The 17,745-nt window shown below is 34.3% G+C and overlaps 1 protein-coding gene across 1 annotated transcript in view; it reads right to left on the reverse strand.

Annotated features, from left to right (window-relative positions):
* Positions 1-2,477: 2,477 nt before the first annotated feature.
* Positions 2,478-17,745, reverse strand: part of fsd (transmembrane protein fates-shifted) — a 47,555-nt gene continuing 32,287 nt past the window's right edge. The window contains exons 3-5 of the mRNA XM_090393631.1: positions 16,917-17,036; positions 9,635-9,818; positions 2,478-3,546 (exon numbers count right to left, since the gene is read on the reverse strand). Of these exons, the coding sequence (XP_090249757.1) occupies positions 2,898-3,546; positions 9,635-9,818; positions 16,917-17,036 (953 nt within the window). The 3' untranslated portion in view covers positions 2,478-2,897. The remainder of the gene's footprint in view (positions 3,547-9,634; positions 9,819-16,916; positions 17,037-17,745) is intronic.

Genomic DNA, 17,745 nt, shown 5'->3' on the forward strand with positions numbered 1-17,745 from the left:
TAGGGCAGCATATTCGTTTTTGGAGGTTTGGCTTTAGTGAGAACACCGACTACATCCAGTCTAACGTTGTTGGCGATATGGTTAGGCAGGTTGCGAATCCCACGTTCTATACGGATCATGATATCTTCGGCAGGTATTCTTTTAGGAGCTAGGGCGAAATTGTGACCACGTGAAAGTGCGGTGAGTGCTTCAGGCTTTAAAACTGCCGACGAGAGGTTGACTATAGTGTTGAGTGGTGGCTATGGTAAGGAGGTAGAATTCTTTGTCAGGTTTTCGTATTTTTTCAAGTGCCGACTTCGTATTTTTTCGAATTCTTTTTTTGCCGATGTGCACGAGACGTCATGAAGTATCGACCATAGATCACGGCCGAGTGTATCTGAAAGATACACTCGCTCTACCAAAGACCAACCACTTCCCCTAGACCTACCTGGTGTATACCAGGTCCCTTGCAGCTGCAAATTGTCCTACTTTGGCCAAACAGGCAGAACAACAAATATCAGGATTTCAGAACACCAAGACTACATCCGGTTCCACCAGTACAGCCGCTCTGGGCTGGTAGACCATACCCACCATAAAATTCATTGGAAGAAAACAAAAATAATTCATCGCAGCAAGTTTAAATACGAAAGATTATTCAAAGAATCTTCAGCAGCTCTAAAAAACGTTCCTAACCTCAACAAATTTGGGTGCATGAAACTACCCCAAATTTGGGAGACTTACATTATGAGAACTTCAGCCCAACTGCCAAGACTACCAAATTAACCCGCCAGAGGGCACCATTAGGACTTTAGGAACAATATTAGTTTCTTGCTGTCTTCCTCATTTGCTTTGTGTTAGTGCCTGCGTGCACATACCATATCTTTATGTTCCTGAAGATGGCAATGTGACGTTGCCGAAATATAGAAGTTATTCATTAAAGTTACCTTTAATTAATATACTTTATATGCATTGTTAATTCCGTAAACTAATCACCAGTTATTCAGTATCCAGGTAGATACCTAGCAGGGTGCGCCACGAGATGAGGACTGGACAATAGGTTAGAATCTCTGGTCGGTTCTCTGCATTCCTTCAAAAGGCTATGTGGAGGTCTCTTCTCAGTTATATAGCTTTGACCCTTAAGCACCCCCTTAGATAAATGTCACATCATTATTTAGTTTTAATAACTTTACTGAAATTAACCAAATCTAAAAACTTGGTTATTTTCACAGTTAATTTGGAAACAACTATGAAAAACTAAAAAAAAAAGTATCAGCAACGTGCTATTTATATGTGATGCATTTTTTTTTTTTTTAAACTTCTAAAACTCTGTTTGTAATAAGATTTACATATAATTTTGAGGAGGAAAAATATAGAAAAGCAAATAGTGGAACCTGCCTGCAGTAACCAATTATACATGGAGATGGTAAGGATAGTTGATTTGGAAATCCTGATCAAGCAAGGAAATATGAAAGTTTTTTTTCCAAGCTACAAGAGGTCTAAAACAAGAATGGTGGTGGATGTTTGGTAAGGATAAAAGTATTTGTTGATAATCTGGAGAAACAATGCATTCAGTTGAAATCAGGAGAGAGAAAGATGGCTGTGGGAAAAGTTAATGACTACAATGAACCTATAATGGGTTTTCTTCTGATAATCTGGTATTGTGATATCAGGCACTTTGCCACAAGGCAATGCACAACATAAAATATGCTTCTGAAAATTTATGTATTTTGTTATATTTGAAACAAAATATAATTCTTTCTACATGAATTTTTTTTCATGTAGAAAAAAAATTCATATCTTGATATCAAATAAAATAAAAATAGCAGAGCATAGTAGGTAATGGAGGATAGCTCCATTACCTAATATGCTCTGCTATTTTTTATATTATATAATTATTTGCTTCGCTTCCAAGTGTGTATTTTATCAAACATGATACCATGCTTGAATGAATATAAATTACTAGACAATACTGCAGTTCATTCCCACTAATCTCATAAAACACTGTTCCTAATATTTATCATGTCATATATTACAATGAATAAACATGAGCAAGTACTGTTATAAAAAAAATACAGTATACTCATTATAGCAAACACTCGTTATCTCATAAGGACCAGAAAGTACAAAAAAAATCATGACCAAAGCCAAACTATTTCTGTGGTTATAAGATCACTATAAAAAGAGCCAGCTATATTATCTTCTTGTAGACTGCAGTGAGTCACAACTTCTATTAATTTAAATGGAATTTTAAATAAAAGGTTAACAAAAGAAGCTCTATGCATTCCTAAACTTTGTGGCATAAATCTCTTCATTATCAATTCTGTATAACACTGACAATTTTTTTTGCATCTAGTTTAGTATTTAAAAAAAATTACTGATACAGTATTGACAGCTCTCTTCTCTACTATTAACATATTCTCCAAGTCAGTTATACAATTAAAGCTCTGTGTAGATATTTGCACTTTGGAATGTGTACTATTGATGCTACTCTAAGAGGAAGTGGGAAATTCTTGGCATTTTTGCTTTTTTATTTTATTACAGTTTGAAAATACTACTTCTGCAGTATTTTTCTCTGATGTTACAAGATCTGAATTCAATGAAGTAAACAGAAAATTTTGAATAAAAATTTAGCTGCTAAATACTTATTGTTAATACATTTTAATTAACAATAATACTTAGAATGAAAGAAAAACAAATATCAATGTCTGCAAATAAAAGCATGTGAAAAGTTAGTGCACATGGGCACTATGAAAATAAAATCACTACAATTGGCAAACAGTAACAAAACAATCAGTCTAATATCTGTCAAATTTAAATGTTTGATACAGACTTTTTACCACCACAGTTACTCATTCAGTATTTGTGTGAAACATGAATATATTCATCCACATCAGATGCAAAATACACTTGAGTTTCTCCTAGAACTTACAGGGATACTGTGGATGCCACCAATCCAAAACCTGAATATTTTCCGATTTAAAGTTTACGATTTCTCCATTACCTCCACCATCTCCAGATGCAACAGAAGAAATAGGAAGTTCATATTTATAATGTGTGAAACTGAAAGTCAGTTGCAGACATCCAACATGAAGCCATACTGAACCATTCTGTTTATTTTTTACATGCATTAGACGACTTCCTAGTATAGTTGGTGGAATAGAAACAAAATCGTTACAAGTGATCCACAGCACCTTGCATCCCTCTTCTGAATTTAAATTCACATCATCAAAAGTTGTCTGAAAGTCATCATTGAAATCTTCATCCATCCAAGATGCACTCGTCTTTTTCTTCTTAACCCTTCGTTTGACATTGGTTATGGACATTACCTGAAATTTAAAATAGAAGAGCCATTTGTCTTCATTATGAACATGCCACACTGATACACAACAGGAGTGTATTAGTTTATAAATATCTTCAATAGCTGAGTTAGGTTTCAGTGTTACTCGACAAGCAAAAGCTGGATACGTATAGTAGAGTGCACGAATAACAGAAGCTCTCAGACAGTATGGACGTTCAATGTGCTGTGGTTGAAGGCATGATGGCAACACTGTATTTGGACTATAATACCTGAAAGAAAAACATGCTTTTATTACAGCAGTTGAATCATTATTCATATATGTATAAGGTATATAGAAAAACAAATATATAAACCACTGACACTTAAAAATATTAATTTTGGAAATACTAAATTTAACAAAGGAAATTTTACACATGGAATCAATGAGGAGATAATGTAGGATTTGAAGATACAGTAGTATAGAGAAGGCAAGGATGAAAGATGTACAGTCATCTGTCACTATAGGAAACTCACAAGTACCAAAGAAATACTTTGTTATAGCAAAAAAGGTTGGCTATAGTGAATTTTCTTTTACCATGCAACTGACAGTATGAGACTTCAGTGGAGAATTTTTGCTGCTTGTTATGGTGAACAAGTTTACTTTGACATTTGTTGTAGCAAGAACTGATTGACAGATTTTAAAGATATTAGAGTAAATAAATTTCACTGATAAGTGTGAGACCAACTTTTTACTGGCTGGAGGTAGTAGATGAATTTTATATATATATATTAAAACCCTGGAAAGTGTTACATTGTTCTGACTGGGATGGTTTACTGGTATATCTGAAGAGGGATTATGTGTAGGTAAAAAGCAGAAATTATATAAAACTAAAGGATTCACTTACATTTGACAATATCTGTTATTCTCTCAAAATGGAGCAAAACAGCATAATGACAGTCAGAAACTAGCCTTTTTTTTTTGGTGAGGGGGGGGGTCTTTTCTTTTTTTTTACCTTATAACAAGATCAAAGTTCAATTCAAATGTCATTGTTGTATGGGGGGAGGAGGAGGAGGAACAGAGAAGTATGAGAATGCTTAAATGGGTGATGTATGGTAGGAACTTTTGGCCCCAGAGTTGCTATAGCATCAATGAAGACCATGTAAAAATCCAGAAAATCTTGCTAACTTGGCAATGGTGAAATTCTGAGAGGGAAGCAGCTCATCAGTACTGCCTTGAGGCTGAAGACAAATTATGCCAGCTCATTTTCAGAAACCAGGCATGATTAGAATGATTAAAATGGCTGTAATACTGCGAGATGGAAAATATTAGAGCCTCACCATCTTATCTTTCTACTACACATTATGGATCTCAGGTCGAAGAGCTTTAGCAATGCAGAACTTAGGATGTGTACATACAGAAAGTATTCAATACTTTCAGATCTTATGGATTCAGAAGAGAAATTAAGAAATTTTGGAGATGATGGGTACTAAATGGGAATTAATAAAGACATTAAGAAACTAGAACTAGGAAACATACAAAAAAGAAAAAAAATCATATATGGGTCAGACTCTGAGGCATGAAATCTTCAAAGATTTATTAGAGGGAAGAACTGAAGGTGAGAGAAAGAAAGGAAGACAGTGACACACACAGTTCAAAAACATTAAGAAGTGGCTGGATCAGAACTATACAGAGAGCAGCTCAAGAGAGAAATAGATGGAAATCCATAATAATCAACCTCCTGGATGGAGAAGACACTTGAAAGGACAGGCAATGGTGTAATGCTGGGATTCTCAACCTGTGGTACGCGACCCACTGCCTTACTGGTACATCTAATATCTTGAATTAAATATAGTGGTACGCTACTGGAAAAGGTTGAGAACCCCTGGTGTAATGTATTTGGAAGGTCACGAGTATAAATAAGATTGGGTGGGAGGAAATTGATCAGTAACGAAAATAAACAAGAACTATGCAAGAAAGAAACATTGCTGAATAGGTTGGTAAAATATTTGAATTGGATGAAGTCTTACCATGTAAATCTGAGATAGTGTTTGCATAACGGATGGTTATTCAATTAAAGCCTTTGAATGATTAAGGTTGCAAATAAATAAAAAGATAAAGCAGTGCTGCTGAAGAACTGTATATTGGAGTTAGTAACAAAGGTTAGAGAAAACATTATTTTCAGTCTTCTGCTAGGAGACAGCTTTAGGGTAGCAACATCATAATCTCCATAAATTACTGAAATTTATAGCAAGTGTAACTACTACTTGCTCTTCTCTGAATACTCTGATTTTCTTGATATATCCATTAACAAGGACTGCAACAATGAACCCTGTAATCTCCAAAAACCCCATTAAGCATGTGCTAAAACTTTCTTTGTAACATTCTTAAGATATTACAACACTAAATCCCTAAATTATAGAAAAATGTTTATTAATTACCTTTTAATTTGCTGGATTTCAATATTTATATATATTAAAACCCTGGAAAATGTTACATTGTTCTGACCTGGATGGTTTACTGTGCATACTGAGTTACTTCAACTGTAACTTATGATTATAACTTGGCTTACTATGGACAGACAGATTGTTTCTATATAGTTTCTGACAAACTAAACTGCTATATTTGTAACAGAATACTAAGCAGATGTTTACTCCTTTAATTTGTCAGCAACTATATAGAAACAGTGTGTCTGTCCATAGTAAGCCAAGTTACAATCACAAGATAATACAAAAAATAAATACCAAAATAATACAAAATAAAAAAGATAATAGAAAAAAAATCACAAAAAAATAGCAGCCATTTAATGCTTGTTTCCAACAAATTGCAAAACCTGCCTTCTCATGTGTGATAAATGCCAACATGATGTAGGAACTGTTCACTGACTCTGTTTGCATTTATTGCACATGAGAAGGAATATAAAATAAGATTTGCATTATAGTAAATTTGCAGTTTGTTGGAAACAAGCATTAAATGACTGCCAATAACAGCCAATTAATACAATTTTTGACAATTTATAAATGTGAAAATTTATCTTATACAGTATAATTACCCAAACAATAAATGTGAAAATTTATCTTATACAGTATAATTACCCAAACAGTGATGCTCAGGCACTACTTCGTTTGCCTGAGCCGGGTCAGAGGAGATCACCGGTATCATGTATTGGCGATCACTGCAGATGCTCAGTCAGATCCCCCCCCCCCCCCAAAAAAAAGATTAAATCCTGAGTGCACCACTGGACCAAGCTGCAAGAAATGCCAAATTGTTTGCTGTCAGTGATGATCTAATGCAAGTCATTCCTACCCACCAGAATATCATATAATCCTCATCATTCTCCCAACCTTTCATTAACCAGGTCTCTCTCTCTCTCCATCCAAATACACCACTGTCATTAGCACCCCCTTGTCTATGTTTATGTTTCTGCAAATCATCCTTCTACCAGCAATCTCAGCCTTGTATCCAAAGCATTACAACAAGAATAATTCCAATCCAATAACTGATGTTATTCTTGCAGGGATGAATGCTTTTATTTTCACACTCCACTCAAAACTTCAAACCTTATTCAAGCCTTGGTTTTCCAATATAAGTGCCAAAGCAGTCCAAGCCAAAATGCAGCACACACTTAATGGCTTAAGTTAAAAACATAAGCTTCTCACTGAGTTTACATGATAGCTCATATAACAACAACAAAAAATTTTTTTCTAAAGATAAAGCAGACCTCTTAGCATCAGTCTTCTCTTTCAATTCTTATTTAACTTACCAAGGACCCCCCCCCCCCTCACCTGCAAAACACCCATAAGACATTCTCTGATCTTTTGTCAGAAAAATACTCAATAGCTTTGTTATTGATAAGTACCTTGAGCTCAGAATCCTTCCAGATGTTGGAAGTTTTTTCCCACTTGGTTAGACTATAATAAATTTAGTTTAATCCTTTATCCAAGTGTAAGTAGACAAAGTTTGTGCCTGAAGTATCTTCAGGACTGAGGCAACTCATGGTAAAGGTGGACTAAGCTCTCACCACTTGTCTTAGCATCTCCCATAATGCAAAGAACATCTTGCGACATGGATAATGCTATGCTACTTACTATTATAATAACGGAATTAACTCACGTAAAATATTCTTTATTTGTAGAATTTTCGCCTGAGTATCACAGGCATCATCAGTACAGGTACAAAGGCTAATTAAACAATAACTGTTATATTAACAAAGCACCACCTAAGTAGGTTAAATTTCCTAAATTTATTTAAAAAAAAATATATATATATATATTTTAAAAATAAACTTAGGAAATTTAACCTAAGCTACTTAGGTGGCACTTTGTTAATATAACAGTTATTGTTGAATTAGCCTCTGTACCTGTACTTATGATGCCTGTGATACTTAGGTGAAAATTCTACGAATAAAGAATATTTTACGTGAGTTAATTCCGTTATTATAATAATAAGTAACATGTCTACTCACGGTATTTCCTTACTGAAACTTATAATGCTATGCATTAAGGGAAGGGACACCATCCAGACCGGTTTTAACCTTTACTGGGGTCTCGTCAGTGGAAGCCAGATCCAGAGGTGGTGATACTAAGGTGGAAGTAATGGAGAAGTCTTATTTACCTATACGAGTTGCCAAAAGGTGTCCAAAATCCAGAGTAATTTAATAATAAAGTGAGACACCTTTTGGCAACTCGTATAGGTAAATACGACTTCTCCATTACTTCCACCTTAGTATCACCACCTCTGGGTCTGGCTCCCATTGACGAGACCCCAATAAAGGTCGAAACCCGGTCTGGGTGGTGGCCCTTCCCTTAATGCATAGCATTATACATGTCCACAAGGAGATGTTCTTTGCATTATGGGAGATACTAAGACAAGTGATGAGAGCTTAGTTCACCTTTACCACGAGTTGCCTCAGTTCTGAAGATACTTCAGGTGCAAACTTTGTTTGCTTACACTTGGATCAAGGATTAAACTAAATTTATTATAATCCTTCCAGATTTAATAAGATCTTGTACTCCAGAACTAACAATCCTGTATGCTGTATCACTTTTACAAGCTGTCACACTTATCTAACAATTATCCAATAACATTGAAAACAAGCTTTTATCCAACTTGTTCCTAAAAAGGGGACATTACAGTCAGCAACGAAACTGTTATTCTATTGCTCCATCTCAATACTCTTGAACGTGATAATGAGCAAGTAGTCAACAATCTCTTCTTCTTCACCACCCAGGCTCATCTGTTAATTAGTGACACCAATATGGATTCTGCCATTCTTGTTTTACAGACCTCCCTGCTAATTTTATCTTACCTTTGAACATAGAATGTGGAAAGATTTGCAGAAACTCATGTGGTCTCTTTTTGACACTTCCATGGAGTCTGCCATTATTGCTTTTTTACCAAGCTGTTATCATATGGTATTCTCCAACCTTTTGTGAGTGGATTACCAGCTTCCTCTCTGTTTATTCATTACCTATCATGGTATGACTTGTCTGACTATTCCATCAAGACTAGGGTACCCTTAGATTCCATGCATTCACTTACATGCTTCTTCCTATATATCAATAATCTTCTAATATCCAAATCTATTCATAGTTTTGCAGATGAAAATACATACTATTCCTCTTCATTTACAAAACCATACAATATCCAGATGACTTAAGCTTCAAGATCTACAGCCTCTTCTTGCCAATCTCAAGTGAAAATAAACACAATCCTGTCATATTTCCAGGAAGAACATACCTCATTCTCCCCCATTTCTGATATCATTCTGTTTGCCAACCAAGATAAGTTTTCTCTTATCTTGACTTTCCCATCTAGCCTATCCTGACAAACACATTATGTCCATAGCCTCCAAAAAGCTTGGTACACTTTTTCATTCTAAACAATACTTCTCTTCTGCTCAATTCCTAACATTTTACAGATGACCCCACCCTCTCTCTCTGACTCCCTTCAATTGTTTTCCCACAGATGCCCTGTTTCTGCATTGTCTTTTCTACAGGCATTTCCAGATGCTGCTATACTGAACTGGCTACCATTGATCATTTCTCCACTTTTCTCTAATTATGTACTAACATGGGTGGCTGCTGGTCAACATCGATATATGGTTCAACTCTAAACTTACGAAATCTTTTTTTTTCATCCTTTTCCTTCATACCTCTGTCCTTCAGGATAGTTGTCTCCAATAAATACAACCCCCAACTCTTCAAGTAATACAGTAACAGATTCTTTTCTTTTCCCTAATGATTTGCCTATGCACAGCACTGTATAAGTTGTATAAAACAAATTTTGAGGCATTTTGTGTGTGTGTGGGTGGGGGAATGATATACATAATTATCTAGTTTAGTATTCAAACTATCAAGAACATATATTTGCATTCATACCTTTTATAAACTGCAATCCAAAATTTGTATGTTTTAACAACATGAAGAGAACTCTTGCAAAGTAAGGCAAAAGTTTTTACAGTCTCAGGACAAATATACTCTGCCAAAAGGAACCACAGATCCATTGGATAGTCACGGCCATTGTTACTGGAATTATTACAAGACTTCACTTGCTTAGTTCTCTCTAGAAATAAATCATTGAAATCATTTATGATGGAGACAAGGTTGCTAGATGTTACTGTGACCATAAAAATGTGTGTGTGTGTGAGAGAGAGATTAACATAAGTCAATTTGTTATCATTTCATACAAGTAAATATAATTTGAAAAGCAATATATAAAGGGATGCGTTATTAGTAGTATAAAAACATCTACAGCTTGTGAGGCAACATTGTTTTATACAGCTGCTCCTTCAATAAAATGCAACACATAAAGTACACCACCAATTATCTGGATACCTTGAGTCCAGACACAATTATAAGAGCAGACTTTAAATTCCTGTGATCACCTGATATGGCGATCGTTTGATATTGAGTAATTCTTAGCTAATCTTATTTACATTTAATCCTAGCTGAAACCAGTTCACAGTGGTGTTAAGCATAAGCATAAGTCCATATATTTGCATAGTATCATTTTAAATGCACATTTAATTTACTTTGAATATACAACGTTTGTCTGGGAAATTCCCAAACTTTTAAATCATTGTGCCAACAAGTACTACTAGCTGTGGGCTTCACATGCTGCAATCTAGCAGCAATATTGGGAAATAGCCTAACGAAAACTGCAATGCGATATATTGCTTAGTTATTATACAACTTCTGTTTGTGTCAACATGTATTTGGTGCACCTGGCAATTTTTTGATGCGCTTAAAATGAGCAATGTTCATGATCGACAAATTTGTGTGAAATTTTGTGTAAAATTGGTAAAAATCTTTCAAGGAAACATTTCAAATGCTAAAAAAACAGCATTTGAGAATCAGAGTTTTAGGACTCAAAATGAATGGTGGAAACGTTTCAAAGATCAAAGATGACCGAACTTCAGTAATCCCCATTCAGGACAACTGTCAACATCAAAAATTGACAAAAATATTTCCAAAAGTTCATGAAGTCATCTGTTCTAACAGCCTGCATACGAGGTAGTTAACTGTTTGTGAGGTAGCTGAAGAAGTAAACATTTCAAAAACTGTCCGTCATGAGATTCATATGCAAATTTAGGCATGCATTGCATTGCAGCCAAATTTTTGCCTAACTTTTTTTACTGATAATCAAAAACAAATTCCAGTTGATGTGAGCCAAGAGCTTTTCAGTTGAGCTTACTAGGATGTAACTTTTTTTTTTGAAAAACATCATTACCAGGGATGAGATGTGGGTTTATGGCTATGATGTTGAAACAAAAGCTCAATCGTCACCAAGACCCCAAAAAAAAGCAAGATAAATATGATCAAATGTCAAAGTGTTGATGACAGTTTATTTCGATTCTGAGGGCATTGTTCACCCATGAATTTCTTCCACAAGGCAAGACAACAAACAAGGAGTATTATCTTGAGGTAATGCAACATGTTCGTGAGGCAAGCAGAAAAAAAAAAAAGCCTGATTCTTGGAGGGAAAATGGATGGATGCCTCATCATGATACTGTGTCCACACATACACATCATTGCTAATCTGTCAATTTTTGGCGAAAAACAAAACAATGGTTGTTCCACTCCACAGCCTGCTTGCTCACCTGAGTTCGCACAACCAGACCTTTTTATTATTCCCAAATTGAAACTGATGTTTTGAATCGATTGACTTGAAAAAACCGCTAGCAGAACTGAACAGTATTCCGAAAAAAGCATTCCAGAAATGTTTCAAAGGATGGAAGAAATGCTGTCTTTGTTGTCTTGCCTTGACAAGGCTGAAAAGATTCTAAGTTAGACAGGAAAATTTTTATAGGAGAGACTGACTTCTATTTGGGTTTGTATAGTTCAAATTTATTTCAAAATAAATTAGAAAATACTGACAAGTTTCACCAACTTATTTATTATTGAAACACCTCACAGGTCTCCTTAAGGCACACATCTGCAATTCGGATACCTACATATGAAATTCACAACATTTCGTTGAGAAATTAAGCAACATCTCGATCTCCAATACAGATCTTCTGGCAAGCCTGGATGTTACATCTTTATTCACCAATATTCCAGCAGATGAAGTAATCAACATCTTAAGAAACCTCTTCCCTCAAGACATTACTTCTCTGTTCCATCATTGCTTAAAATCTAATTTTTTCCTATGGAATAAAATGATTTATCAACAATTAACAGGCTTTGCCTTACAATGGGAAGCCCTCTTTCAACCTTGTGCGGATCTCTTCATGGAGAAACTTGAAAGTAAAATTTTATCTCAACTAGACCTTAAACCCACAGTGTGGTGAAGATATGTGGATGACATTTTTATTGTTTGGAAAAACACAGAAAAGGATCTGTTTGATTTTTTCATCAAGACCAACTCATTGCATCACAAAATTAAATTCACCTTAGAACTTAAGAAAGAAAAAACAATTACCATTTCTGGACACTTTAATTAAGAAACAAATAGATGGATGCATCAGCCTTACAGTCTATTGCAAATCAACCCACACAGGTCGATACTTGCACTTCACTTCTTCACACCACATTTCTCAGAAACTTAGCATTGTACACATGCTAAAAAATAGAGCCTCTCTCATCACTACAGATGATAAAGACCTCAAAGATGAACTATCCCTGATATCAAATAACCTCAAACAATGGTTATTGTTTATGAGGTTATCCTAGAAAATTGATCCACAAGATACTTTTCTGTGACCCCCCCCCCCCTGCAAAGACAGCCTGAGAATATACATTAAAATTCCACTATTGTGATTCCGTATATGGGGACAGTTTCCAATAAGACTGCTACACTTCTCAAGTCACACAGAATACGAGTGGCTTTTAAACCTTCAAAGACCATCCACCAATTATTAAGATCTCCAAAAGACAGTCATCCTTTTTTCAAATATGCCAGAGTCTACAACATCCTATGCTCGTGGGGCTTATTGGTCAGACCTCTAGAAGTTTTGAAATCAGAAAAAAAGAACACATAAGAGACGTAAACAATAACAGAGAGGACAAATCGGGGTTAGCTTTTCATTTCTCCAGGACAAACCATACCATAGAATGGGACAAAAGCTCCATGCTCTACTTAGAGGAGGATTTCCGCTCCCGAACAAGCCATAGCAGTTATCTGTTCAAAACAAAACCTAAATAGAAACCAAGGATTAATTCTGCATGAGATTTGGAAGACCCCTCATAAGATCTTTAAACATGTCAGAATTAAATCTTGCTGTCAATTACAGAACGTTCCTATATAACAACAAATGAGATCATACGTGCTCCATGCGTGTGATGTATGCGTTCTGCTTTTGTAAAAATACAACTGTATTCAGTTCTTCCTTCATTTATAGTTTTAGTGTTTTGTCTTAGATCTATTTTTTACCCTGACGAAGCCAAACAGCTAAAGTTGGCGAAATTTGTCAGTATTTTCTAACTTAGTTTGAAATAAATTTGACCTATACATACAAACCCAAATAGAAGTCAATCTCTCCTATAGTTCTTGTGGTCAAAAATAACTCTTTTTATCATTAGGAAATTTTTTTTTATTTAAGTTCAGGAATTTTCCAGACAAACCTTGTATAAGTTTCTAGTTGTCTGTGATGCTTCATAGACATGTGAGGGATATAATTAGTGAGTCAGAGGTGATGAATTATTATTATGTGATCTCCATTGGTCCAGCAAAATGGCTAATTCAACAAGGCTCTGGAATCATGGGTGTGTTAACATGTATTAACCTCACATCAAAGGTTGCAAAATCTATAGTGCATCCGAGTGCTCTAATATGGGTAAGCTGTATTATTCTACATGTAGGGAATAGCACTAGATTGTTTACTGGGAATTCCTGTCATCTTATCTTCTCTATACTGATGGCTTTCATTTCTGTATTATGGTATGCACGATAATGCCCATCTGAAATCCATTATATCTGACTTCTGTTGTAAGTCACACCATAACTTACAAGGCTGAATCCTGTGTCTGAATATAAGCAAATATCCAAATGTGATTATACAGAAAAGGAAACCATCTTCTGTTCAAAGACTATCCACATGAGAAAACATTTCACATGTCAATTCATGATATATTCAAATTTTTCAAGAACACATTCTAGGTATGGAGGCTTGAGTCTCATAACAAGAATGTGAATGTCTAGGTGATGATTTCTTTTTTTTATCACCTAGTGAAAGCCTAAAAAGTTGTTTGTAGGGTAAGGTTTCCTGATGATCTAACCCTTATCCTATTCATGGTTAAGAGGTAATAAAAATGAATCAAATTATTACTGTATAACCTAGGACAATTTTTAATGAAAATTTCTGTTCAGCAATTAAGTCATTCTAAAAATGGAATATATTACTTGCTGTCAAAATGTTTATTTATTATTATTTATATGCAAACTGTTCCATGCCTGCCAATTGCTTCCTTAGAAAATATACACCATTATCAAATACAACTAACCACAAGAGTATCTATCTATCTATCTATCTATCTATCTATCTATCAGCAACCATACACAATTTTATATACTGACAACGAATAGCCTACTTAGTTTTATTCATTTTTTCATGACTAACGTTGCAAATAGTCAATAGCTCAAATTGGAATGAAAATTATTTCTTTTGTATAATTTTTGTAAAGCATTAACTATAATACTGTATAAATTCAAAAATTATATTCTTGATTTAATCCTTTATTCAAGTGTAAGCAAACAAAGTTTGTGCCTGAACTATTTTCAGGACTGGGCAACTCGTATAAAGAAGCTAATGACTTCACATCACTTGCATTGGAAAAACTTCCAACTATCTCTAATCCAGAGTATTTTAATAATCACTTGGATAAAGGATTAAACCAAGAATATAATTTCTTGGCATCTTTAATTTATTGTATAACCAAATGGAAAAACTTCCAATCAATAATACTGTATAAACCTGCTTACCTTTTTTTTAAGAATTATTTTTCATATTAAAAATTAAATTTTCACTTCATTCTTACCAAAAATAGCTTTGCTTTCTTTGTATAATTTTCATTTCATCCTTTAACTAGTAACATGTATTATTCTTGAAAATGTTTCCTCTTCTCCCCTCCCCATCAAAAAACTACTTAGAATAACCATCAGAAACTGGGCTACATACTCCAAAAGTTAAGTTCCATAACCAAATAATCTGAATTATCACACAGTCATCTGTCTATGAAAAGTATAGAAGGGAGAAGGTTTCTCTCACTCTTTATTGGTTTGCTTGCTTCCTTACAGAAACAAGAAGTACCAGTTAGGAGTAAAGGAAGCTTCAGTGATGGACAACCAGTTTATTAAGTCTTTACTGATAAATAGTGATTAAGGTCATGTTAGAAATATTTCAGGAAATCCTGCAAGAGCAAGAATATTCTAGTTGAAATACAAAGATGAAATGAAATGTTTATTAAAATTTTATGACAACTTATGGTGGAAGTCAGTCATTACCAAAGAGATTTCAACAGATTCCAATGTCCATTTAAACGAGAACGGTACACTGACTGCATAAACAAGATATCAGCAACTGTTTGCTTGTGTGAAAATCCATGTGTGTAATAAGAGGAAATGCCACCTGCATTAGCAAATCAGGTTTTATTATCTAATGAATCAAAATTCTAGTATCTCACAGTTATCACATGACCAAAAGTTTGGCAATATGAGGTCTGACTACAGCATATGTTGCTCCTATATACTTGAAGTTATAGAATCTCATGATCACAGAAACATACTGTTAGAACAATTCTGTCAAAAAATCCTAAATGCATCTCCAAATTGCTATCAACTGAAGGGAAGCTCAATTCCTAGCTTGAAAGTGAGGGATTTCAACAAAAGTTCAAGTAAGTATGTGTAAAATATTGCAGGCACATTTGCAAAATTCTTAGTCTTTTTTTTATTTTATTTTTTAATGGTAAATCAATAATGAGAAGGTGTACTAAAAGTTAAAGAGTACACCAGTACACTGGATAGGTAGATGATCGAGGAGAAAGAATGATTCCTTTAATGCTAGATTTGAAGGTTGGCATATTATACTCTAAAAATACATAATGGGGGAGGCTATTCCAAATGACAGCAATAAGGAAGAGAAATTTGTTATGAAAAACTATGCATGTTTTAAACAAATATAATGGAAACATATAGAGAGAAAAATGCAAGCAGTGGAAACTGAACATTTGTGTGAAAGAAAGTATATCAGTGATAGATGAAATGGATTAACTCCCTAATATAGTTAATAGCAGGTTATTAGTTTGCTGTTCAGAGATAAAATAATGTCTTGTCTGAGCAAAAAGAGAACCTAATTTCTTAGATGCTGAGGAGGAGAAGATATTATTTATGACAAGAAATATTATAAGTTAGAGTTATCCCAAGAGAAATTCCATCTTGTCCAGATTTTGGTGTCGATACTAAGACTAGAACTAGAACTGAGATTATCTAAAAAGAAAAAACCTTTTTCTAGAAGAAAACAGTTTTTTTTTTGTGAGAAACAGGTCAGGATTGAACATTGCTAGTAGTGAAATTAATAGGACTTCTCAGAATTCTATCAAAGAAGGTGTGGAAACCAGAATTTAAGAGTTGTATAAGTTGATATTCTGGAAACCTTGTTTACTTATGTAGTGCTAATGCAAGGCTTGTAAAGATGGAAAGCACAATGCAGTGTACTATGATTCATCAGCATCCCAGCATATTGGATTTACATTCAAGTGGAGAATGACAATATACAGAAAGATGAGAAAAAAGTGAACAGTCTTGTGGAATCCAGTATTTGTTAAGGAGGTCTGAGGATAAAAATCCATACACAGTCACAGTATACAACCAGGCTGGCAATCTAGTTCCAGAAGTCAAGAGACCATATAATGAAATATTAATTAATATGCATTTATGCTTTAGATTAGGGATATCAATCAAGAACAACTGAGTTTCTCCAAATTTATCGTGGCCTTCAACTAGAGGCAAGTGACAATGATCAACAGTGGTGGATGCTTAATAGTTGAGATTTTCAAGAAGTCAGGCATTTGATGATGAATTTTTTAAAATTCAGAGTAAACATGTCAGAAAAATAAGGACTGGATTAACTTCCTATGTGAAAATGCATGCATTAAATTTAATTACATTCAACTATTTTTTATTCTTCTGTAAAAATGTAAAGTAATCTCCAAGAAATTAACTTACTTTTATCGAGATGTTTTGGAGAGCTCTGTTCCTCCTCATCTTCACTAAGAGAAATGTTTTCAAACTCATCTAGTTCCTTTTCATACCATGATTTTTCTCCTGAATTACATAAATCCTTAACTGCAAAGAAACAAACATACACTGCTAGTGCACTGAGAAATTGATATATCCTACACAGTGAGGTGGAATATGTCACACACACCTCAGTTACATTTTTAAAGTATATCTTAATACAAATAATCTCACTAGAACTAATCGTCAAAATATGTTCCAGATACAGCCAATGAGCAACAATTGGTTATAAGGTGAAATGCATCATAGCAAACCTCTCTTTAGTCCATACAGGTTTAGTTTATAGCAAGATTTGAGTGCAATACCTAAGTAAATATGGCTAAATGTTGTTGAACTAAATAGGACAAAAAATGAAATGCAAAAATTAATGTGCAATCTATCCTATAAGTCCTTATGAATCTAGATAATGATAATAGTTTAATCAGAGCATTTTAATTAAATATTTATAAAACTGAAAATGAAACAACAGAACAACTGAAGGAAGCTATTTACCACAAATGTTGAGGAAAAAAATGAATCATCAAGATTTGGCAATGTATTATCCTGTTCATAGAGAACAATAGTGCTCATAATTATGGTATAGGACTTCTTTGCTAGTTTTTCATAGTTATACATTGCCTTGCTATGCAATGTATAACTATGAAATGGTAACTACAGAATTTGAAGATTTAAAAAAATATATCAAAAGAGCGACACACAATCTCCAACAAATGCAAGACATTTCCCATGCAAATATTTTAATTTGATTAGCATGCTA

This window comes from Typopeltis vanoorti, chromosome 6 (assembly GCF_054136105.1).
Source record: "Typopeltis vanoorti isolate ZY-2024b chromosome 6, IOZ_Tvanoo_1.0, whole genome shotgun sequence".
Lineage (NCBI taxonomy): Eukaryota > Metazoa > Arthropoda > Arachnida > Uropygi > Thelyphonidae > Typopeltis > Typopeltis vanoorti.